At 50.4% G+C, this 23,314-nt stretch overlaps 8 protein-coding genes across 8 annotated transcripts; 4 read left to right on the forward strand and 4 right to left on the reverse strand.

The window, feature by feature from the left end:
• Positions 1–2,333: 2,333 nt before the first annotated feature.
• M436DRAFT_42140 (glycoside hydrolase family 62 protein) lies at positions 2,334–3,320 on the reverse strand (the record flags this gene model as incomplete). Its single annotated transcript, XM_013573433.1, has 1 exon — positions 2,334–3,320. One exon carries the CDS (start codon positions 3,318–3,320, stop codon positions 2,334–2,336), a length of 987 nt encoding a protein of 328 aa, XP_013428887.1.
• A 2,803-nt stretch (positions 3,321–6,123) lies between these two features.
• Positions 6,124–7,095, forward strand: M436DRAFT_42154 (alpha/beta-hydrolase; the record flags this gene model as incomplete). Its single annotated transcript, XM_013573437.1, has 1 exon — positions 6,124–7,095. The coding sequence occupies one exon, from the start codon at positions 6,124–6,126 to the stop codon at positions 7,093–7,095; it is 972 nt and encodes a 323-aa protein (XP_013428891.1).
• Positions 7,096–7,344: 249 nt separating this feature from the next.
• On the forward strand, positions 7,345–8,061 carry M436DRAFT_42350 (uncharacterized protein; the record flags this gene model as incomplete). Its single annotated transcript, XM_013573484.1, has 1 exon — positions 7,345–8,061. The coding sequence occupies one exon, from the start codon at positions 7,345–7,347 to the stop codon at positions 8,059–8,061; it is 717 nt and encodes a 238-aa protein (XP_013428938.1).
• A 2,167-nt stretch (positions 8,062–10,228) lies between these two features.
• M436DRAFT_80413 (uncharacterized protein) lies at positions 10,229–10,597 on the forward strand (the record flags this gene model as incomplete). Its single annotated transcript, XM_013573877.1, has 1 exon — positions 10,229–10,597. One exon carries the CDS (start codon positions 10,229–10,231, stop codon positions 10,595–10,597), a length of 369 nt encoding a protein of 122 aa, XP_013429331.1.
• Positions 10,598–11,753: 1,156 nt separating this feature from the next.
• Positions 11,754–14,860, forward strand: M436DRAFT_62379 (uncharacterized protein; the record flags this gene model as incomplete). Its single annotated transcript, XM_013573719.1, has 5 exons — positions 11,754–13,270; positions 13,567–13,601; positions 13,965–14,280; positions 14,416–14,603; positions 14,643–14,860. The coding sequence occupies 5 exons, from the start codon at positions 11,754–11,756 to the stop codon at positions 14,858–14,860; spliced, it is 2,274 nt and encodes a 757-aa protein (XP_013429173.1).
• A 672-nt stretch (positions 14,861–15,532) lies between these two features.
• Positions 15,533–18,862, reverse strand: M436DRAFT_71442 (GPI inositol-deacylase-like protein; the record flags this gene model as incomplete). The annotated part of the gene is made up of 5 exons (XM_013573795.1): positions 15,533–15,994; positions 16,055–16,223; positions 16,286–16,640; positions 16,693–18,529; positions 18,584–18,862. The coding sequence occupies 5 exons, from the start codon at positions 18,860–18,862 to the stop codon at positions 15,533–15,535; spliced, it is 3,102 nt and encodes a 1,033-aa protein (XP_013429249.1).
• Positions 18,863–19,922: 1,060 nt separating this feature from the next.
• On the reverse strand, positions 19,923–20,276 carry M436DRAFT_42318 (uncharacterized protein; the record flags this gene model as incomplete). Its single annotated transcript, XM_013573475.1, has 1 exon — positions 19,923–20,276. A coding segment is annotated over one exon (354 nt), but the record flags the coding sequence as incomplete, so codon positions are not given.
• A 914-nt stretch (positions 20,277–21,190) lies between these two features.
• On the reverse strand, positions 21,191–23,215 carry M436DRAFT_42232 (DEAD/DEAH box helicase-like protein; the record flags this gene model as incomplete). Its single annotated transcript, XM_013573455.1, has 1 exon — positions 21,191–23,215. One exon carries the CDS (start codon positions 23,213–23,215, stop codon positions 21,191–21,193), a length of 2,025 nt encoding a protein of 674 aa, XP_013428909.1.
• Between the last annotated feature and the right edge of the window lie 99 nt (positions 23,216–23,314).

Consider the following 23,314-nt stretch of genomic DNA (forward strand, 5'->3'; position numbering starts at 1 on the left):
TCTTCTGAACCCTCAGCAGGTCGACCCTAAACTTCTCATGTAATTGCACGATCTATGCAACCACATGCTTCTCTACTCAAAATATTAACACATCAACATAAATCCCGGACCAATTGAATACCTGATGCTCAAGACGGAATTAGCTCCACATTGCGGAAAGGATGCGGCGCAGCCCCTTCCACACTCAGTGACCCTCGGATAGTCAGGACAAAGGCTGGCTGAGAGAACTCAGGTTGCCTGTCTCTCTGGTCAAATTGTATACCACTATCCCAGCGATACAACGTTTGTCTGCATTATTCAGCTACTGAAGACCTCTAGGTCGGCACACTCTCTCAACCAGCCATCGCACGGAAGACAAGGGTCACAATCATCAAATTTTTCGCATGCATCATGCAAGCCAATTTCGAGAATACGGGCGCGACGACATTGGGTCTCTTGCCTCACGTGGCGCACTGTACAGTGTTTTAGGCCATGAGCTGCATCCAAATTGGAGCCGCGTCCGCTAAAAAGCCTGTACATCCTGCTGCGCTGCTCTGTGCCATTTTCATCGTAAGTTGTCGAGCTTAATCCACGCGACAGTAATAACAGCTTGTCTTTCATCGCCATGGGAATCCACTGGAAGGCTCCTGTCACCATGTTCGCCGCATGATTGCTAGGCATTGGACTAGTGTGCGGTCACCATTTTTTCAACTTGCGACTCGACGGTCAAGATGTCCTCACCACCAACATCGAATCTCACGGACTGCTAAAATTTCATGTCTCTATTCAAGGGATCAATACATCGGTCGGCACAGCTCTAGCGTTTATGGTCAAAACATGCTTTGCTCTTGCTGCGTCGGTAGCCTATACCCAGATCATATGGCATGCCATAAAGCGTAACAAAGCGCGTCTGGGCGTTTTGGACTCTGCATACAACGCCCCGAGTGATCTTTCAGCTTTCATAAACTTCAAACTCTGGTGGAATCTTCCTTTGGTCACACTTTTGGCTCTTTCGCTGTTGTAAGTCGAGATTCACCTTGAGATCGAGTGATGACACATTTGACGGTATGTCTCTGCACTACAGCTGCCCAAGCATCTCGCGAAAGCTGGGCTGAGCTTTCCCTCGTCCTCTGGTGTTGTGGACGAGACTGCTTATATGAGTCTTCAGAAGATGCCGAAGTGAGCTTGTCTCTTGACAAGGAGATGTAAGAGTAGTTCTAGTGGCAGCAGAAATACCTGGGAGTTTTAGAAGGAGGTGAGGGGAAGGGGAAGATGGCCCCTCTTGATGAAATTATAGTAAGAGCTTGTGACAACTGTGGGCTATGCCAAAGGAGACTCGATTGGATGGTGATTTCTTTGCGGCTTTCGAGAGAGTTGCCGCTCTTGCCTCACGTGCTGCAAATTGCCGTTCGTCACATATTCATCGTTCCTGCTCTGCGAGTATTTACCTCGTCTGTGGTCGTTCTCGATATCAACTATCTTCCCGTTTTCGACGATGAGCATCAACATAGTTCAGCAGGAACTGCTCATACACAACCACAAATGTTCTTGAAGAGATCAATGGAAGCATCAAACCACTATAAAGCACATTCCGCGGGTCTCACCTATATCCCCCTATCACCTCAGACTCAACGCAAAATAATTCCTCTCCTGACCGCTTCGCCCTGTTTCGAACTACAAGCATCTATGTGTTGCCTTGAAGATCCTAACAATCAGTGTTATCCGCTGAGTGGTACAAAGGAATGCACTCATGCCCGTCCATGCATTGTCTTACATTTTGCCGTATGACAGCCTGATGTTCGTCATCTGAGTGGCTGTGAACTAGGAATAAGAGTGGGAGTTTATCTCGTTGCACAAGACCTCTACATCACTTGGGAAGAGCAAGCAAAAACTTGGAGTCGAGCGCGGTAATATTCTGTGAATCCATCCGTGAACATACAACCTATCAGACTCACATATCGCGGTTTTAGTCTCGAAACTGGGTATGTGGATTTAGACCATAAGCCAGTTTTTGATATGGAAGCAAGAGAATGGTAGTTGGTAACTCACAGATCAAAGATCAGGCAGGAACAAGGAGAAATCAGCTGCACCACGAGATGGTGGACTCAAGAAGGCAAAACAGTAGGTCTGGGGAAATGATCTTCTTTCGCGTCTAACAAGAATTTTGAAACCAGTTCGAAAACTATTGCTGCTACTACTCGACAAAAAAAAATCCCAGAAAGAAAAGAATGGTCCGATCCGCCAAAGATCTCACACCACACTCGACAAACTTCTTTCCTCCTCTCCTCCTTGCAAAAAGACTTTCATCTCGAAGAATCAAATACACGCTAATAATGCACCACCACAAGAGACATTTACTTCTTGACGGGGTTCTTGAGGGTAAGAAGACCAGGGCGGTAAGGCAGCTGATCGTACGAAGCAGTGCTCTTGGGGTCACGTCCCTGGTACAGGAACTGCAGGTTGCAGGGGTCGACAGTGAAGGTCTGATCGGCATTGGTGCGGACGAGATCACCATGGGAGATATCGTTGGTCCAGGTGGCGCCAGAGTTTGCCTTGCCGGCGAAGGGAGCGCTCTCAGAGGTGGCCTGAGGGGTCCAGGTGCCGCCGAGCGAGGTGGCGGTGAAGGAGCGGAAGTAACGACCGTTGGCGCCCTGGGCCTCGACGATCATGAGGTACTTGGTCTGGCCCTTGAGGGTGTAGACCTGGACGGCCTCGAAGAGGTTGTTGGTGGTGTCGCTCATGACGACGGTGCTGGCAGAGCCGAAGCTGCCGGGGAAGTTGCCGATGGGCATGCTGGCGCGGTAGATCTTGCCGTTGTCGCCGGCGAAGAACAGGTACATGTTCTTGCTGTCACCGATGACGGTCTGATCAATGGGGCCAGTGCCGGAACCAGAAATGGTGCCAGTGAACAGCGGCTGAGCAGCAGACCAGCCGTTAGCATTGCTGGGGTCCTGCGAGGTGCGGTAAGAGAAGGTGGTGGGTCCCCACTGGTGGGCGAGGATCCAGACGTTCTTGGGAGCGAAGTGGAACAGAGTGGGTGCAACAGCAGACTGGGGCAGCTTGTTCTGGGCAACGCTGCCCATGGTGGACCAGTCACCGAAGAGACCGAAGTTCATGCCACCGTAGTTGGCGCTGTCGTGGTAAGAAGCGTAAACGATGTGCTGGCCGTTGTAGTAGGTGGTGGTCAGATCCTTGATGGCGACCCAGCCGTTCTTGGGCTGAGCGAGGGCACCGGTGGAAGACCACTGAGGCTTGGAAGGAATGTCACAGGTCTGAGCAGAGACGGAGCCGAGAAGCATGGTGGCCGACACCAGGCCGGCCTGAGCAATGGAAAACTTCATGTTGAAGGGAGTTGTTGGAAAGGTAGTGAGTGAATGGAAGAGTTGGTGGATGGCGGATGAAAATTGTCCAGCAGTGCAGGTGGAATATGTATTTTATATCCTTCCATGCTTCGCTTGAGTTCGGGCGAGTAGAGGTAGTCCATCTCGCTGTCGATCATTAGATTCTTTTGCAAGTTTCAGGCTGAGTGGTGAGCTCGGATGCTCCTTGCTGTTGCGTTCCTGTATAGCCGAACGAAACGTGGAGTGCATTTAGAGTGTGGGGTAAATAGGTAACTTTTATGTCGACATGATGCTTAAATCGGACCTTAATCGAGTTAGTACGAACGTTGATTGGCCTACTTACGTCCGAGAGTCGTCTGGCTAAAGTCGCCATGAAACCCATACTTCGCGTCGAGGCGAACCTAGCGCACTGTACCTTCCTGTCCAAGTAGGGGATCTCCATATGTTCGAAACGCGAGGCTCGGATTCGAGAACTAGTGACATGCCGGCTATACACTGGCGTGGCTGAGTGATGTCCTATAAACTGTGGCTCATCCTCGAACAGGTCTTAGTACGTTATAGTTTGTCAGTACTTAGGCTGAGCTTGGAAGACATGTAGACGTTCATGCTACTTCAGATGGTCATGAGGACAATATCGAGACAGGACCACGGCAAAACACCCACCGGAGGTTCATATATTCAGGTTGCCGTGGCGAGAGAACTGAGGAAGACGGACCGAAGTCACCTTGTAGTACACGACCTCCACGCGAGGTGCTGAAACAACGAAGCCGCGGTCTAGGATAGGCATAATCTGGGGAAGCATCTTCAAAGCTCGAGTTAACGGAATCAGTCGAACCGCCCCGTTCACAGCTGTCGGTCAAGAGACCGAACCACAGTTGAAGGTCAGTATACGCCCAAGCTTTGTGAGAGAAGCCTTCACTTCTTTAGTCTCGCCGCTTGAGCCGCGTGGCATTGCAATCATCACGGTTTCCACAACCGAGAGGCTTATATGAATGCTCGTCGGCTCAGTTCTTCGTTTCGAGAAAGAACTTGCCAAAGGCCTAGAGCATGTTGATCAACAATCCTTTGCCCTTCCATAAATAGATGGTCTCCATTTGAGCTGGCCATTTAGAAGTGACAAGATCATGATTTGTACCTTGTCAAAGCTGGAGCGATGGAGAGTAAGTAGCGACTCACAATATCACCCGCTCACTATATTGGACTCGGGTGTGATATCACACGTCTAATGTGTGACTGTTCGAGACTCTGATCTTCTTCGATATTGTCGAAGCTGAAGGGATATTCGAAACATTCTTGTTGCGTTCGCTTCTGGATCCCAGTCTCTTCCACATCAGCAGAATTGCCTATGTCAAGCGATCTCAGCATCTCCGAACCATGTATGAAATTTCTGACGAGGCGGATAGATGTCAGTTCTGGAACAATGATGCTCCATGTAAGAAATTTGATATGCAGAGGCGAATGCAATATTCATCATATGTTGTCTCGTCGATACACTCCTTCCTGCGTGAGACAGACGCACTATTGCAGTTGCAATACCTTCTCTGGATGAAACAAGCTGCTGAGCTTGATGTTGCCTCCACTACTCTCACTTACAATCAGTCTGACGAGATCATCCATGTTTTGGAAAGAGAACCTTCTGCAGGGCTACGAAGGCGTCAGCCTGCTAATGAGCACAAGGATCAAATCCGACCACGATGTTTCCACCAGTCTTGGCCATTAACGAGCATCATGCTCACATCATTGGTGGAGTAATTATCTCACGATGGAAGATGGTGCTCGGCTGCACTTGAAAGGCAGATTGATGTAGCGGCGACTGGTGTGACAGTGGGCGTTGTTCAAAGTGCTGGCCACGCAGCGGTAGCCATGTTACGGGCGGATCACCCCTGCTTTGGTGATACACAGCTAATTTGGAGGCTGCGGTCGAGTTCGGGGGAGTTAAAGCCAATTTCTGGAAGCGCATTCGGTTGTCAACAGAAGTGATTGGCAGCAGCTAACCGAAGGTCATGTGGAATGCTCGTGTCCTCGCGTAGTTTTGGCATGCCTCCATTGGATATGAGTGGCAAGTGCTGCTCATGGCAAGTCTGGATGTTCTTAGCATGTTCCGAGGCTGTGTATCCCAAAAAGCAGGGTCTCTTCTCACCACTCAAATAAGTCTGTATGATCATGGTCGGAGGCTTTGTTCCTACATGAATCCGATGCAGCGACTTCATGTTGTGGTCTGACTATCTCTGAGGTAGAAGTTCCAGTTAAGGTGGTAACAGAGAAGTCCATCCAGACCGGAGGTGCTATCTCTTGAATCCGACTAGTAACATTTTCCTGGGCTCGAGTATAAGCATAGATTAGACGTCGAAGGTCAATAAGCACGTAAAGTGGAATACAATAACCTTGACTCCCCTCTTCGACGAGGTGACGTTGTTGAGCGCACGGAGGATTCTGCAACTACAACAAGCACAGAAGGAAGCAGCCTGGTTTCCGTCAAGCAGTGGCATATTCCCGAGGCCGCTGTAGACACGATCACATTATTTAGTTCAGAGCTTCACATGCTCAGAAAAGACGTGGTTTGAACGGGACAAGGTATTGATGTGTAAGAGGTCAGGGTCGACCTGGCCACCACAACTGAGACGATGACGGAGCCAGTTCCGCGCCTTGAGTCAAACAATCAATGACGCGCTTGCCGACGCCAGAGTTGGTCTGGTCAAAGCACTTTTGCTCGCCTTCAACACTCATACTATGTCTCTATAGCCCAAGCATACGGATTCAAGGAGACCAATTCCAGAGAAGGACCTTCTCACACATCCCAGTCATGCGTCTTACCACCGCCCTTCCTCTCTTGCCGCTCGCAGCCGCGCTGCCAACCGCCTTGCCGTCTGCCAAACCTCTTCCTCTCATAATCTGGCATGGGCTAGGCGACAGATTCGATGCCGACGGAATCGCAGACGTCGTTGCTCTAGCAGACGAAATTCACCCAGGCACTGTTGTCTATCCCATTCGTCTTGCCGACGACGGTTCTGCCGACTCTCGTGCCACCTTCTTCGGCAACCTGACCACTCAACTTTCCTCCGTCTGCGATACTCTGTCCTCCAACTCCACCTTCTCTTCCAATAACACAAGAATCGATGCTCTGGGTTTCTCTCAGGGTGGTCAGTTCCTCCGCGGCCTGATCGAAACATGCCCTGGCATTAGCGTGAGGAGTCTAGTGACCTTCGGCTCACAACACAACGGCATTTCCAAATTCCAAAATTGCGGCACATGGGATCTGGTGTGCAAGGGAGCTATGGCTGCCATCAAAGGCAACGCATTCGGCGAGTGGGTCCAAGGCAACATTGTCCCTGCACAATACTACAAGGAAACCAACCAAACCACCGCAGAGCCTACAGCCAACTATCTGGAAAACAGCAATTTCATTGCTGACATCAACAATGAGAGACACAACAAGAGTGCAGAATACAAACAGCGCTTGTCATCTCTGGACAAGTTTGCAATGTACGTCTTCGAGGAGGACAAGACAGTCATTCCCAAAGAGAGTGGCTGGTTTGCTGAAGTCAACATGACGAGCTTGGAAGTCACTGGACTCAGAGACAGGGACATTTACAAAGAAGATTGGATCGGCTTGAAGCACTTGGACGGAAAAGGAGCATTGGTATTCAGAAATGCTACTGGTGGACATATGGATCTGAACGAAAAGGTTCTGACGGAAGCCTTCTCGGACTTCTATGGCCCAGAGAGGACGCTATGGAAGTTGGTGGAGCAGCAATTGCCGTTCCTAGAACTATAAACGAGAAGTCAAGATTTGATCCATTTACAATCTATTATATCCTCTATGAAATAACAAACATTGGAAAGAATCGAACATACACTGAACATTGGGGGTGATGGACGGTCGGTGAAGCCGTGCGGGGACTTCTGCATGCCAATCGTTGCTTTCCAGTGCTGTGAGCTGCCCTTTCATACAACCACATCCAACGTCAAAAGCATGGCTGAACAAGAGACAGCCGCTCTCAGCCATGACGCTTTCGTGGAACGCATGAAAAATTTCGTCGCAAAAGATCCTTCGCCACGAAATCCTCGTGTTAGTACACACAACAGTCACCCCGACAGGATTGAGGCAGCCTATCAAGCCGACAGGCACACAACATGGGGTTACGTGATCTACCGTACAACGTACGAGAATAATGCGGACTGGACTGAGTTCATGCGCCGTCTGCGTGTGTGGGCAGAGGATAGCATGGGATTGTATAACGGCCAGGATGTGCTGGATAAGATGAGCTGGACTATCTTTGAGGACAAGGAGCACTTCGATGGCGCCGACACAAATACAATCCGGGACCACTTTCTAAGTTGGATACAGAGCGCAGTGCAGCTTGAGCAGCCACAACAACCCGGTGGTACTCCAGCTGACGTGGGTCGCTCACCACGGTACAGATACTGTGTCCAAGTCGATGCCGAGGCTCTCAAATCTTGCGTCCATGACGCTCCTCCCCCACCAGACTTCGACCGGGACAATCAAGGTTGGGTGAAGCTCATTGACAAGACGTGGATTTGTGAGTGGGATCCTGAAGATGAAGATGAAGAAGAAGAATACGATTCAATTGAGGGCGTCACTGAGCGCCATGTGGGATGGGTCAGATGTCCTTTTCCAAGCGTCATGATCGAGTACTACATGAGATTCCTTGATCTCAATGGATATATGGTTGAATATCGGCGACCTCCAGCTATCATTGGATTTCCGTGGAACACCTAAGATCATGCTCATTCAGCTTGAGAGCTCAAGCACGTTGCTGCTTCCATCACGGTCTCAAGAACACAATACTCAAAGCCTGCTCGAGAAATGCACGTCCACATGTGTGGTGGATTGCCGTCACAAGCTCTTAGAACTTGGCGACGATCGCTAGACACCGCGTGTAAAAGAGGTTGCCAGCTGATACCGGCTTTCAAATCGGTCACAATGGATTCATCCAGAAGAATTACCATAAATATTTGTTCGTGCGAACTTAGTCGTGTCATGCATACGATCTTGGACAGTGTTTTGTCGTCTGGTTTCTTCGTTTTGCTTGCTTCTCTTTTTGGACCTGGCCTTAGTCGATCTTGCCAGCTTGGTAACTTCTAGGATCAAACTTCTGATGATTGCTCATGGTTCATGCAGCTTACATCTAATTCCTGAACGCCAGTCAGATCATAAGTACTGGAGAGGGTATCCAGACTTTGTTCTTGATACTATCCAGCAGGATCAAGAACTTCTATCGAAATGTCTCAGCCTCGTAAAGCTATATATACGCCCTCCCACCTCGTCTTCCTCAATTCGACACTCAGCAAGCTTCTAGGGAAAGCGCAAATCTACAGTCTCAAGAGGGGACAGAGTCTTGCTGTTGGCAATTTCGACACTGGGTAGCACTGTCACAGGGGGTATCCTCGTTATGCCCGTGAGTTTTCTCTACTTCTTGCTCATCTGGTCTTTACTGACTAGCTGCTACAGTTCAGGTCATTACGGGAGCTTTCTATGCCCATGACCCTTGAACGGACGCCCCGTTGGGCCGGAACGAAGTAAACCCCTTATGTACCCTTCTACAGTCACCTTCACCGTCGCCCTCTGGGAAGTTCGTTCGACTGAGCTGTGATGCAGACAGAAGAACGATATAGATTGGACGATCTTCTTGCCTACTAGGCCTGCGCACGCATCTTCAATCAGTGATGTGCGCTTCTCCCGTGCAAGAAGCAAAAAACTGTGGCGCTTCATGAGTTGGCATCTGCACAGAGCTGGTCTCTACCCATCCGCTTTACATCATTACCATCTTACCCACCAACGGAGCTGATCTCTGCCAACTTGAGCCATCTTCCACCATAGGCTCATCTTCTTTCACCAACAGAGTTGCAGTCTGTCATATTATCTGAGCCTTTGTCGTTGCTCGTAATTAACACGATCTACGTTTTGAGTAGTGAACCTCCATCTCGGCCTTATCTCGAACATCCTCTGTTATTCATACATTCCGCCATCAGCGCTACACCATATAACGGTCTCCCAAGCATCAAATGCCAACAGTTCAGAGGTTCGCGGACTACTACGAAGCTCTACTAGACTCTATCATTAGACACGCCTACCAATGACTCTAGCTTGAAGAGGATACCGCCAACGCATTATACCATCTCACCCTTACTCGCTCTCATACCTCAACGACGTGGTTCTGTGTGGGACTCTCAACAAACAAGAGGGCGAGATGACGCATCCAGCTCGATGCCGGTAATTTCAACGCTACCTCGTTGCTGGTTCTCGTTCTTGCTGCCTCTCCTGTTTTCGCACGCCTCGCCCCGCGTGATATGCTCGGCATATGACATTGCCTTCTCAATCTCCTTGCCATCCGTATCCTTAGCTTTGACTCCCGGGTTGTGATCGTACGAGAAAACCACAAACGCCATCTATTGTCTGGATCTAGCTCGCTGTCATCGTATCAACGACGTGGCGTTACGTGAAAACCTCAAAAAGCAAGCAGGCGACATCACTGCATGGATGGCGCATAGGAAGATGGTCGACAAAGGCAAGAAGGAAGGCTGCTACTTGGTCAACGCTTGGTGAACGCTCGCGACAAGCGCTATCAACGCGAAGGTTCCTGCTCCGAAAGGGACCACTGTTGTAATACACTGCCTCTATCAGGTTTGTCTATACAGTTGCTGTACAAAGTTCAATAGCTAACAGTGCCATCTGTTAGCTATGTCATCCTCCGAAGACTTCGCACACCAGCCTCAGATGTATATCGCTCGCCCATCCCTCGCTGTCGGTGGTGTCCACCTCTTGATCAGTGACGCGTCGACCCTAAGCTCCCTGTAATCTCTGACTTCTGCCACATCTACGTCAACTCCTGGGCTCCCTTGCACAGAGTTTCGATCTCTCAGCTAGCGCTTTCCCTTTCGTTGTCATGGCTCTCGACATCCGTCGTGGTAAGCGCAGTCTTGGTGAGAAGCTCGTCCCATCTGTCTTTGGCGCAAAGCTGCATGAGCTTCTTCACAAGATGAAGAGCCTAGAGGTGCTGCTAAACAGAGTGTGGCATGGCATTGGTAGCCTGGGTCCTGTGTCCGGAATCATGATGAACAACTTCTCTGAAGTCAAAGTTGGTCAGGCTGTCAACATTGCCAGTATTGTCTACACTGCGCATGGCATCGACGAGAATCACGACGTCTCTTTCAATCTCAAACGTAAAAGCCATGAGCTTTCCCAAAACCAACCGACGAGAAAGCCTGAGATCGGAAGTATCCTCCGAGATCACTTTGAAACTCGATCAAACTAACCTTGTATGAATCAATCATAGAGAAATCCCGATGAAAGTAGGTGGGGTTTTCATCATTGCTAGACAGTCGCAACTACCAAACTCGTTGATCAACATGATAAGAAATGGAAAGGCAAGCGGAAGGATGTAACGAACATAAGTTGCCGACATTTCGCCGGTGCCAAGAACATCAACTTCACCCCTCTTGCTCTAGATCTGTACTTATGGATTTTTGACAAGAATGGCTCATGTTCTCGTCGGAAAGATTTGGGCATATTCACTCGCTTCCAGGTTGGAAGATGCTGGGTCTAGTGTCTGCAAGTTGTGAACGTCTGTGCAAGCCACGAAGAGAGAACCGAGAAACAGGCCAAGAGTACTGAAGATAACTTGACAGATTGACGGGGTAGAATGTAAGTGCGTACCTTTTCCATTTCCTTCCTCTTTTTTCCTTTCCAGATATTCTGCTCCGTTTTTGTGAGTAGAGAAGAAGCCGTGTGAATGGAAGAGATCCTGGAAACGAAGATACATGACAAACTGTCGAAGAATGGATATCCGTCGTGAGTTGTTGGACACATACGGAGTGAACTGTTCCAGCGAAAAAAGACAAGGACGAGGGTATCTGTTCAAATTTGCAAAGCGATGTCTCGGGATTCAGAGCATACGTTGTCGAGATTTCTGGCATCTGGAACTCCTGAACTCCCCAAGAGTCTTCGAATGCATTCTCTAAGTGTGCCCGTGTCGCAGGCACTGGAGATAGCGACAAGCTTTGGTCCGGAGATTGACAGAGACACCTATACTGGAAAAATGGACAAAGGCATCACTGACTTGTCTCAATCGCTGCAACAAAGGGCCCAAGGTCTCACACCAGGTCTTGGTCCAAGTCATGGTCTCTGTCAGAACATTCTCCTGGATGACAAGAGTTGTGTTCAGATATCTCTGTGCTGCCGATCACGATACAAAAGCCTGCGATCTATCGGCCACCCGTGAGGCGGAGATTTGGTTGTCAAGTCGAGCTCCCGAACGACAATCGCGTCGGAAAGCACGGACCGCCCACCTAAAGTACCACTCTACAAGTCGCGGACTCAGTCAATTGCGCTCAAGTCTCGAATAGACCTTCTGCGACTTCGCAGCCTCCTTCTCATCACTGCCTCCATCACATCCTCAGTACGCCGCGACCATGGACCACCACCTTCAACAGTACGAGGTACATACCTTCGTAGACTTCGTCACCCCCAACTACAACGCAACTATCCCGATCTTGGGCAAGAGAGGCGCGCTCGATGCGCTCAACCGTACCTTGTGTGCTGGTTATTACGCACAAACCATGAGCCTCGATAACGAACACCCTGCCTACGATCCCCTAGTCGTCGCCCTCAACACGATTTGCGCCGACAAGAACATGCCTCTCATCACCACGTCCGACTTGTACACCTTGCAGTTTAGGCGTGGACTCACGTCGTTTGCGAAGAACTTCATCAAGGCCAACCACGCCCAAGATCTTATCAATCTCGACAACCTCTTCAATCCGCAAGGTACCTTCACGGAAGACGACATGGCTCTCATGACTGCCGCATTCGCCGCTTCATCTGGCTGCGGAAACATCGGACTGGGTGTCGTGACTCTGGTCAACGGTCAATCGGTAAGGGCCTTTCACTATCCCGATCCCGATACAAGCCCGCCCCCTGATTACACTGCTTGGATCATTGCCGACTTTCGTGCCGGGGACGCAGCCTTCTATGGTGTCGGAAGGAAGGTTGTCCAGCAGCACCACTCTGTTGTTGAGCAAGAGGAGGGTCGCGGAGATACTATCGATGATGCCATGGAGGACGATGGCGACGACGCCGACGACGAAAACAACCAGGTCCCATCAACCACGCCCCGCAAGACCGCTACCCGTGTACTACAACAACAGATCCCCTTGCCCGCCAATTTGACGGCCGAAGATATTTTGCATCATCACAAAAGCCGCCTCCAGTACAACAACATCTTGAAGGTTGCACTCCTCTTCAGCAATAAGGAGATCGCAGATCAATGCAAGTCGGATCTACTGCCCAAGGATCAGCGCTTGTGTCACGCCAGTGCAGTTGTGAAGCGCATCAACACTGCCATCAATTGGATCGAAGATCAATTCGAGATTGACACTGACGCCTTCCGCACTGCTTTCGACCAGGAGCGCAGAAACAAGGATATCCCAGCTCGCGGCAAAGACGAAGTCAGTGACGAAGTTCTTGCCCTCAACTCGTCCAAAATCGATGCCGCCATGTCGTGGGTCAAGTCAGGCGGTCCCCGTCCAACTCAAGATGTTGACCCTGCCCCCTACCCCTCGAGCGTCAACACTACTTCCGCCACCGATCCAGTCTTGCCAAACCCCGTCTCCGGTGCTTCCGATCTTGGACACAGACCTCACGGTACCATCCCTACTGGATACATCCCCGCCCCTATCGTTCCTGCAAGCGTTCAAGCCTCTTTTGCAGCCCCTGATCCAGACTACGGTCATCACTCACAGACGGGCGTCGGAAGCGGTGGCGACATCGGTAGCGGCATGATGCCTAACGACAACGGTAGCCACTTTACCAATGGCCACGATGCAAATGGAACATTCATGACGGGCCTCAATAGGGAGACGGGCATGGAGGGTGACATTGACTGGAGCCCCCGAGACTTTGGCTTTGAGGATTCCTTCCTGAAGTTCGAGTGAGGCATCGATGTCGCAGCCAGCTAAGTCGCATGCATCACTCTGCTCCGCATCGGAGTCCCGAATCCTGTTACTTTCCTGAGCTACCCTGGTCTCTTCTGCTTTCTCTCTTTTCTTTTTCTGCTCTCCTTTGTTCTGCGGTCTGCACGCTTGTGCTTACTGGCAAGAACCTACAATACTTTTTCTTGCGATACCCCTTTTTCGATAGCGAATGGCGAATTCTTTTTCCCCTATATCATTTCCTAGTCTCGAATTGTCTCAACATGCTGAGTAGTATACTAACATCCATGTGAAGCGCTTCGAAACAGCCGTTGATTGAGTCCAGGTACAGTATGACACTGGCATAGCTGCATTTCGTACTGCATTCGACCGAGAGGATCTCTGCTGGAGGACACGCCTGCTCTTTCGACCTCAATGAGCCTCACGGGTACCCATGGCAGAAAAGCATTTCTAGCCCAAGGTGTTACGAACGCTCCACCATGGTGAATGCAAGTTGTTGTGGTTCCTCAGTGTCGCGCCTGGTAGACAGATCTCTCCTCAAGCAATACGCCCAAACCCATCAACTTCCTGACCACAGTCAACTGACTAACAATGTATATCTGACTGGCGATCATGCCGTCATAATTCTTGAGGCACTTGCAATCGCGCAGAGGATTCCCAAGATGTAGCTCGGCGTCATTACAGTTTGCGCAGGCTCTCTCTCTCATGCCTCTTACTACCCTTCTGCCTCAGTCCACGGTGGTGCGACTGTATGGCTTGTTGTGGAGACCCACTCCGACCACTCTGATCTCTATGGCATTGGTTCTTCCGTCATTCAGCAGCAACAACATCAAGGTCAGGATGACGAGGAGGAGGAGCAATACGACAGTGGTGATGCTGAAGAACAGCCCCTGAACGTGCTGCCCACTGTATCTCGCAAGACTGCCGCCAGAGTCGTGGCTCAGCAGATCCCTCTCCCAGCCGGCCTTACTGCTACTGATATCCTAGTGCATCATCAGGACCGTCTGCAGTACGTCAACGTGTTGGAGGTCGCTTTAGCATTTAGCAATCAGAGGATCTCCGAGCAGTGCAAGGCTCAGGCAAAGCTCAAGCAGCCAAGCGCCGTGGTCAAATGAATTAATACTGCTATCGCTTGGGTCGAGAGTCAGTTTGGCATCACCAGTGACGCCTTACGCGTCGCGTTTGATGTGGAGCGCAAGCAGAATGGTATCAACATTCGCAGCAACAAGAATGCTGTAAACGACGATGTTATCGCTGCCAACACCGGTAAGATCAATGCCGCCATGACTTGGATCAAGGCCGGTGGCCCTCGCCCAGCTCCTGCTACATACAGTACATGAATCGCTGCTTCCCCTCACCTTGTAAATTCAGCCCTGACATCAACATTTCTGGAAGCAAGGCTTGTGCTATGGTCTGGACACTATCTCGAGTACTACCAGAAAGCCGTTTGGCAAGATGCCTCCTTTATTCGAAGACCCTCTGGCCACTCTGATCGACTGAGAATATACAATGAGACGACTCCCCGACCCGATGATCAGGCCAGAGATGCTCTTGCCTCTCCGAGACAAGCCGATTTCTTCCTGTGTTAAGCTGCTTCCGATTCAATGCGCTCGGACTCGAACAAAACAGGTGAGGTGCGCTTGCCTTGTAACAAGCAGGACAATGTCCCCCCATCCTTACCTTCCTCTTCCGACTACATAGGCTCTCTGCACAGGTGTCAAAATCGACAACATCATATCACCAACAGAAAGCTCTGAGGCATGACTTACCTCGAGACAAGAATTGTCTCATACTGCTGCAAGTCGATGGCACCTGCAGACCATACTACGACAACACTCTGGACTGCTGCAGCAACTGAGTCGACGACAGAAGCCATTCTTCCAATACCCTACAACCTCAAACAAAGAAAGAGCCAAATGACATACTACACTTTCTCTATTACCTTTCTCACTTGTTCAAGTGAACCTGGGACCTCAGCAATGTCTCTTGCAAACCGAGCAATCGCTATGGCCAAAACTCGCGATGGCACCTGGTAGCTACTTGGCAAGAAATATTCACAATCGGAAACAGAGGAATCGAGAAAGCAAAGAAGGAGAATTAATCATTACAATGTTTGTTTCCCTAAACAGAAACACCAAAGGGAACCCGAGAAGTTCAGAGCAGGGAAGCTCGAGAAGACAAAAACACATCTATATACACATCTGTCTGTTGTGTGTTTTCTTCCTACTCAGACTCATCCATTACGTATACCTTCAATGCAATCAAGGAATCTTCTTAACATGCCCATCGCCCGGCGGCGTGGGCGGGGTTCCCCCTACGCCCCTCTGTTGCCCCTCCAACCCGCCTCTCTTCATCAACAAGGGTGCAAAATGCACAACCACCAACCAAGCACAAACCCCATTGACCAGGTGATGCAACACATACGCGTAACTAACGCCATACACTGCCGCATACAACCCTATAGCAAACAACATGATATTGTTGACAAGACGCCATGGCGATTGCAAGCGGGGGATGATGTGGCCGGTTGACATGGTCTCGACGATCAGAATGTAGGGCATGATGGAGAGGATGTTGTGGTGTGAGGAAAAGGGTGTGAGCCAGTGGACGGCGAGATTGTGGACCCAGACGACGAGGACGGGGAGGTTGATGGGGAGGATCCAGAGCATGAGAATCAATAGGCTGTGGACGTAGTTGTAGAAGTTGTAATTGTTGCCCGAGCGCTAGAGGAACGTGTTAACTTCTCGTTTGTGTGTCACAGAAGTGATTGAGTCAGAGCTTACGGTTTCTTGCGCCAATCGCAAAGCGCGGACAGCGGTTGCAAGTTGTACAAGGCAGAGAACCAGGTAGGCGAATTGGTAGGGTATGATGGTCGCAACCATGATGAGTAAAATGCTAGTTGTGATGACGCGCTGCAGAGGGCTGGTGACTGCAAATGCTGTTGTTGTTCGTCTGATCAATCAAAGTCAGTCTTTTTATCCAATCTATGCTCACAGTCAATGCATTCAACTCACCTTCCGTCATCGTTCCTCAATCTCACGTTCCTAAGTTTGGCGTAGCAGAAGGTGAAAACCTGTGTCAACGCAAGTGTAATGTAATTGAGCACAATGCAGACGCCCACACTGATGACGCCAAACAGCGGGACCAGCCAGAAGAAGAACGGATCATTGGAGCCGAGCAAGAGATCGTTCTTGGTAAACTGCAAGAATGATTCTGTAGCCTCGTGCTGGGGTCCAAGAATTTCTTCGCCAATCGAGGCAGTGGCATGGTTGGCGAGGGCGAGCGACAAGAAAGACAATGCGATGAAGAGAACGGGAAGAGAGGTGCGAATGCATTGATCCATGCCTTCGGAAAAGCTCATGAAGATGCCTGATCTGTTGTTAGCAAAGACAAGTTACTGCAGTATATGTTATGAACGTACCGGTAGCGTCATAGATCTTGAACTGCTTTCTTAGCACTAGGGCCACGACGACCAGAGGAAAGGCAGCAAAAACAGTCCTGTAGCGCATGTAGAGTTTGCCAAAACTACCCAGGAGGTCAATGTCCATTGACACACTCATCTCCGCGTTACATGTCGGATCTGACCAGATCTGTAGTGATAGTCCATTCTTTGTGTGAGCCGCATTCGCTGACGGAGGGACATAAGGTGAAACTCCGTGCAAGTTGATGTTGACATCCCCTCGGACGTTGGGGAAGAACTTTGACTCATACGGTTCTGAGATGTATTGTCTCAGCAGAGGCTGAAATAGAGGCTCCGTGTTGCACTTCTGATGGACACGCAGTGTGTAGGCCAGCAGGCTCGAATGCACACGAGGAATGCGAATCTCGTTGACCATGGCGCGTGTAGCTGGCAGAATACGATGCACGCCACTCAGCATCAGGCTGCGCAACGATCTCTTTACCGTGACTGTGGCTTTGGAAGAATCGCTAAATTCGGCTACGACCCATCCATCGGTAATTTCACTCGCTTTGTCGACCACGGCAACAAACTGGTACTCGGACAAGTCTTTGAGAGCATATTCGATGTACGTGAAAGGCGCGCGGTCTTCGAATGCAAATTGCGAGTCCGAGGTCGAAGCGGGTAGAGCAACAGCATCAACTGCAGCATCCTTGCAAGACAATCGCATGAAGCCTGACGAACCACCGGAGAGATCCAGATTGATAGCATAAGCGTTACCGCCCGCACCAGCTTGAGGCACGTGAGAAGAACAGAGGAAGATCTGAACAGGACCATGTTCATCGATCTTCTGGTTAGTCAGGACAGAAAGTTTCCGAGAATCGTTCTCAACCAGGGAAGGCACAGGCAAAACGTGAGCTTCAGTCTTGGCAGAAGATCCAAGCTGCCGCAAACTCAATCGTTCGCCTTGACTGAGAATATTTGAAGATTGATCGTCTAGAGAGAGCAGCATCTTTGCCTCCTGATCCGGTAGCTCTTTTTGCACGGTGGATTCCAGGCCTGTCAGGAAGCGTTTACGGAAGTGGCGCATGCGCTCCTCGCGTGGGATTGTTTGTGTAGGTTGTTTTACATCGGCCACATCGAACAGCGCCCTGATGACAGCCTTTCGGAGCTGATCGCACCATATAATGGCCAAATGATCCATACCGGTCCAGACATGAGGCATCGTCGAAGTGAAAACTGTAAAACCATGCGACTCGGGCACCAGAGATGTCAAGCTAGCGTAGTCCGAAGGTACAACGGTGTCCAGGCCTCCACCAACGATTGAAACCAGAGTGACATGATCCAACGGGCTTTGATCTACAGAATATGATTTGCGCCAGTAATCGTTGATGTTCTGATATGTGTCGACAATGTCCTGGTCGAAAGAAACGGGCGCACGAGCATGAGGAGCGGAAAGGGTGATTATGGTGTTGATAGTATTGGGTTGATAGTTGTGCATTGTGAACATTGTGCGAGCAACAATGCCGCCCATTGAGTGGCCAACGAGCATGACCGAGGTAGGATCGGGTAGGGACTCATCGCGTAGACTGCGATGAGGATTGTGGTACAGGGCGAGGATATATGCGATGGCTTCGTTTAGGTATTCGGCTTGGTCTAGGAGCGTCTGGCCGTGGAAGGCGGTAATGTCTTCGTTGAAGTCGACCGAAAAGAAGTCGAAGGGACGCTTGCCGTCTTGCTGAGCTTGCTGGTCGTGTTGCAGCACATCGTGGTAGTAATTGGCGGCTTCGGCTGCCATCGATCGCACTTGCTTGTAGCTGCCAGCGTTGCCTGGGATGAATAGGACTGGGATGCCCTTGACCTGTGTATAGTATTAGCCTCCTGTTGTTCTCCGTTGTCTGTGTCTTATACGCACGCGCGTGTCCTGATCGATGCCAGCCTCGCGATACAGGTACAATGAGTACTTTGTCGCAAATCTTGTATGCTCCGTGTCGAAGTCTGTGTATTTGGCAAAAGCCGAGAGCATGTACGACATGTTGCAGCCCTTGTCATCCAGTTGGCGTGCGAGAAACGACTGAGCTATAGTCGCCAACAGCAGTAGCGACAGACCGGTGCATATCATGGTGACCAAGGAACAGGACCAAGGGCTGCGAAGCCTCGCGCGTTGGCGCTGTTTGCGATAATAATCCTCCATCTTGTTGTCGGACGAGGGCGCAGGGCTCGACGCAGGTGTTGATTCCGAGTCGTCGCTCTCCTTTTGGCGAGACAATGAGCGGTTGTCGGGATTGGGCGAGGGCGAGTTGTCTTTGGTGTCGTCGCTGTCCACCTCTTCAACATTGCTTCGCATGTTGACCTTCAACCCTTCATCTTCATCGGCGCCCGTGAGAGAGGCCCGTCTTCGCATGAGCAACGTCCGCAGGAAGGCCAGTTGCCGAGAAGTCCGTCCAGACACTCACTCGAACAAATCACACGTACAGAAGCGACAGAGGGGGGGTGGATTGGATCAAAGGAAAAGGAAGGGCACGGATCCAAACGATTGTCAGGGACGCCAAATCGTCAATCTCAAGAGCTGCGGACCCGCGTGGCTTCCACAGACGTCCTCAGCCTCGAATGCGACAACAATTGAAACGATGAAAGCACAGCCTTCCCCTGGCAGTATGTAATAAAACTCGTCGCTTTCGCTGCTGCTGAGCCTGCTTGACAACAAGAGGGAAACCTTCCAGCCACCAGCCTGAACATGTTCATCCTTTCAATAGTTACAAGCCGCCTGCCACCCTCTCGATTGCGCAGTCCTCGAGCTTGGCGCCCTCTGTCATGCCGATGATGTAGCTGCAATTGCTTCTTGACAGCCGCAGCTTTCCGCTTCTCTTTCCCAACGGCTCCCCTATATTTCTATACTCGCCCCGCTTCTATACCCCCGAACGAGAATTTCATCCTGAATTTGCTGCCCTGCACACACGGGACGCGCGGTCGTCCGCGCCAAAGAGGCGTCGATACTCCAGACGCCTTAGGAAACCTTGACCGAAGCGCTGACCAGCCATTCCCCACAGTGAACCGCAATCACAGTACTTATCACAGTTTGGAGAAATGCGATACAAGCCTTAGCACCAAGGGCAGCAAATCGATTATCATGAAGGCGTCAGGCTAAATTTGGTCTCAAAACCATGTAAATCAAGGAACTCCAACCACAGAATTGCAAACACGTGGGCCCCGCGTCCGCCAGTCATAAGCCTCCTCCGCTCTCCCTCTCTCTCTCACGAGCCATCGCAGTGTCCAGTGCATGTGCCTTTGACAACCTCTCCCGAAATAAAGTCCGGAGCTTGAACGACTCCATTCCCTCCATTGAGCATACCGCCAAACATTTTGCATGATCCGTTGCTGATCTGGAACGTGAAGCTGTAGCAGTTCGGCTCAGAATCGCAATCCTTCATACAGCCATTGAACGATCCAGCTGTTGTGGAGATGGACCACTCGCTGAGGTTGGACAGGCGCTCGAGGCATGTATACACATCGTAGTCACAGCCACATATACCATTAGCTCCGATGTTGTTGATTGCGACAGCTACACAAGTCGTTCCCCGGGGCGCTGCGTCGCTTGTGGTTGTTGTGATATTATTGGAGTTACTTCCTGTGATCGAGGCGGTTGGCGTGCTCAAAACAAATGATCCGTTGCTGTTGGTCGTCCAGCTGATTGGAGGTCCCGACACGATAGTTGTCAACAAGGATGACGAAGTGGTCGTGTCGAGAATAGATGTCGAAGTGGTCACATTGAAAGCAGAGGTCGAAGTATCAGTAGGCAATGATGTGAGGATCGACGTAGTGTTGATCACCGTTGCAGTCGTCGAAGTGTCTGTGGGCGTCTGGATGGCGCTTGTTGTAGTATTGGCTACTGTCGCAGAACTCGAGTATCCGCCGTACGAGGCAAGGGTGCTGCTCTACATATGCCGTCAGAAGCTGATCTTCCCATTGGAGCTTTCAACACACTCACCGAGCTCGAAGATGCTGTAGAGCTGGGGCTGGGGTAAATTCCGTAAGGATGGCGTCTTCCAACCTGTGCAGTGACTGCAGTCAAGAAAGTAGCAAACAAGAGGATTGCAGAAGTCATTGTCGTGATCGAGGTTGGGTGGTTGACTTTAGCATGTAGTCTGCAACAACGGCCTGACTTAAGTATCCCTAAGACGAACACCCATGACAAAGAACTGTCAAGAGGCGAAAGATCAACTTCAATCAACCTGACCTTTGCGATAGTCCTTGCATGTATAGAAGAAAGGTCGTATGTGGCGGCCAATCTTTTGGTTGATGTGTGTCTCCCCACATTGAATGCCACACACGAATGTCGCAAACAGGAACCACGGTCGTACAAATGGCTTGCGGCGTACGGCCGCTTGACAGCCTGTGGTTATCCGCTGCAAAGTCAGGCACACGACATGCTTGCTCCATGGAGTGCAGTCGATCATGGACGTACGTTTCAAAAAGCTCGAAACAAAAGCTTGGCTTGGCTTGAAAGCCGCTTCTACGCCTCTCATCGCACAGGACCAACCTGAACCTGATGTCTAGACATTTTGTCTTGGAGTTGCTGTTGCTTTTGCTTCTCTTGCTCCATCTTGCGTCGAACTTGGCTCAGCTTGTCAAACCGTCCTTTAGCGCCATGGACCATCTTTGTTATCATGTCTGCCGCTTGTCCCTTGGTGATATTCTCTTGCGTAAGTTGTGAGTCTTCAGGGCGCGACTTGTTCAGTCTAGCCAGCTGTGCTTCCGTGGCAGGGTACTTGCGCCATGGTGATCTGGTAGCGATGTTTCTGAAAGGATAGTGTTTGGCTGCGTAGCTGTCGGCGGCATGTACAGCCTCGTTCAATTCATGTACCTGCGCCAATTGTCGAGGCCTAGCATAGGGACTTTTTGAAGCGTAGCCTTCTGGTAGCTTAGAAACACCAGTGACAATCCAAGGTCGTTCTTTCGCAGAATCATCGTGGTGGATCTTCAAGGTATCTCCACCACCACTCGACAGGATATACTTATCAGCGTCAATGTTTACCCATGCAAACTGACTGATCATTCTAATGTGGGCATCACCTTTGGTATCCTCAACCAGATCGTTGACCGAGTCGTAGTGGGTAAAGGTGATACTGTTGGCCAAGGCTTTTATGTCTCGAGGGTTGATGGCAGATAGGGCACCCATAGCTGAAGAAACTTCGTACTCGCGTTGCTTTTCTCTTTCGCGTTTCTCCCGTGTTGAAGTCATTGATGCAACATCTGCATGATCAACCAATTCGGAGGGATCAAGACCGAACAAGGTTGGTGATGTGACAATCCCTGTTTCCAAAGACGCCACCATATCAATGACATGGCAGCCTTTCTTCCCCGGATGCAGTCTCAGACCTCGACCAATCATTTGTACCAAGAGGTTGCGGGACTTTGTAGGTCGAGCGAGTAGTACACAGTCGATATTTGGGATGTCAGTGCCTTCTGTGAAAATACCACAATTCAGCAGAACGGGAAACTCTCCATTCTTGAAAGCATCCAGTCGCTCAGTCCGAACTTGCTTCGACGTATCACTAGTTATAAACCGGGCATCGACGCCAAAGCGGCGAAACATTGCCGTCAGGCTCGAAACGTGTGCCAGGTCTACGCAGAAAACGAGCGTGGCTTTCCTGTCTTGAGCCTGTGCAAGCCATGCTTGGACCGTGATTTGGTTTGTCTCGTCATTGTTCACAGCTCTGGACAGGTCACCAGTCTGGAAGTCTCCTTGCTTCCCGAGCGACCTAACTTTGCTAAGATCCGCACCGGACTGTACTGTAGTAAAAGAGGCAGTTGACAACCATTCACCCTCAATCATGTCCAGGTAGTCCTTATGATACACGATCTCGTCAATAGCAGCGCCTAGTCTAAGACCATCGTGTCGTGAGAAAGTCGCAGAAACGCCAACCAGCGCAGGGCATTGGTTGTTGGGGTTTTTCTGAGACGCCTCATCGAGGCCAAAGTGCTCAAGGACATCCAGATATCTTGTGGCGACTATATGGTGTGCCTCGTCTACGAGTATCAGCTTGAAGCGATTGGGGTCGAACTTGGCAATACGATCTCCAGACATGATGCTCTGGACTGACGCAACCGTGATATCAGCCACACCAGTAGCATGTCTTGAACCCATCTCGATCTCAATCATCTTGTCGGGGTAGATGTTCTGGCAGTGACGGGCTGCTTGTTCCACGAGCTCTCGACGATGAACAAGGATCAATGTCTGGGTGGCTTCTTTGTTCGGCTCGGGAACTCGTTCGATCAAGTGACTGAAGATAACCGTTTTGCCGCTTCCAGTGGCTAGTGAAATTCCAAGACGCTTTTGACCAAGTTTAAGGTGTTTCAGAACTGCTGCGATGCATTCTTCTTGATATGATCTCAACTGAATCTGCGGCCTCTGAGCCGTTGCCACTGGTCCGACAGTGGCATATTGGCGGTGGAGTGGTCGCTGAACTTGCGACTTGCAGAGTGCGGTATGACGACCTACTCGAAAAGCGCGTGAGCTCTTAACGAGCTGGAAGACTCTGAACATGCGTAGAAATGGTGCTGTCCAATGCGACAGATGATGCTTCCCCTTTGGATAAAGAAGGAAAGCGCCAGCATTATGTATTATGTAAGCCTTGGCAAGACT

The sequence above is a fragment of the Aureobasidium namibiae genome (assembly GCF_000721765.1).
Source record: "Aureobasidium namibiae CBS 147.97 unplaced genomic scaffold scaffold_5, whole genome shotgun sequence".
Taxonomy (NCBI): Eukaryota; Fungi; Ascomycota; class Dothideomycetes; order Dothideales; family Saccotheciaceae; genus Aureobasidium; species Aureobasidium namibiae.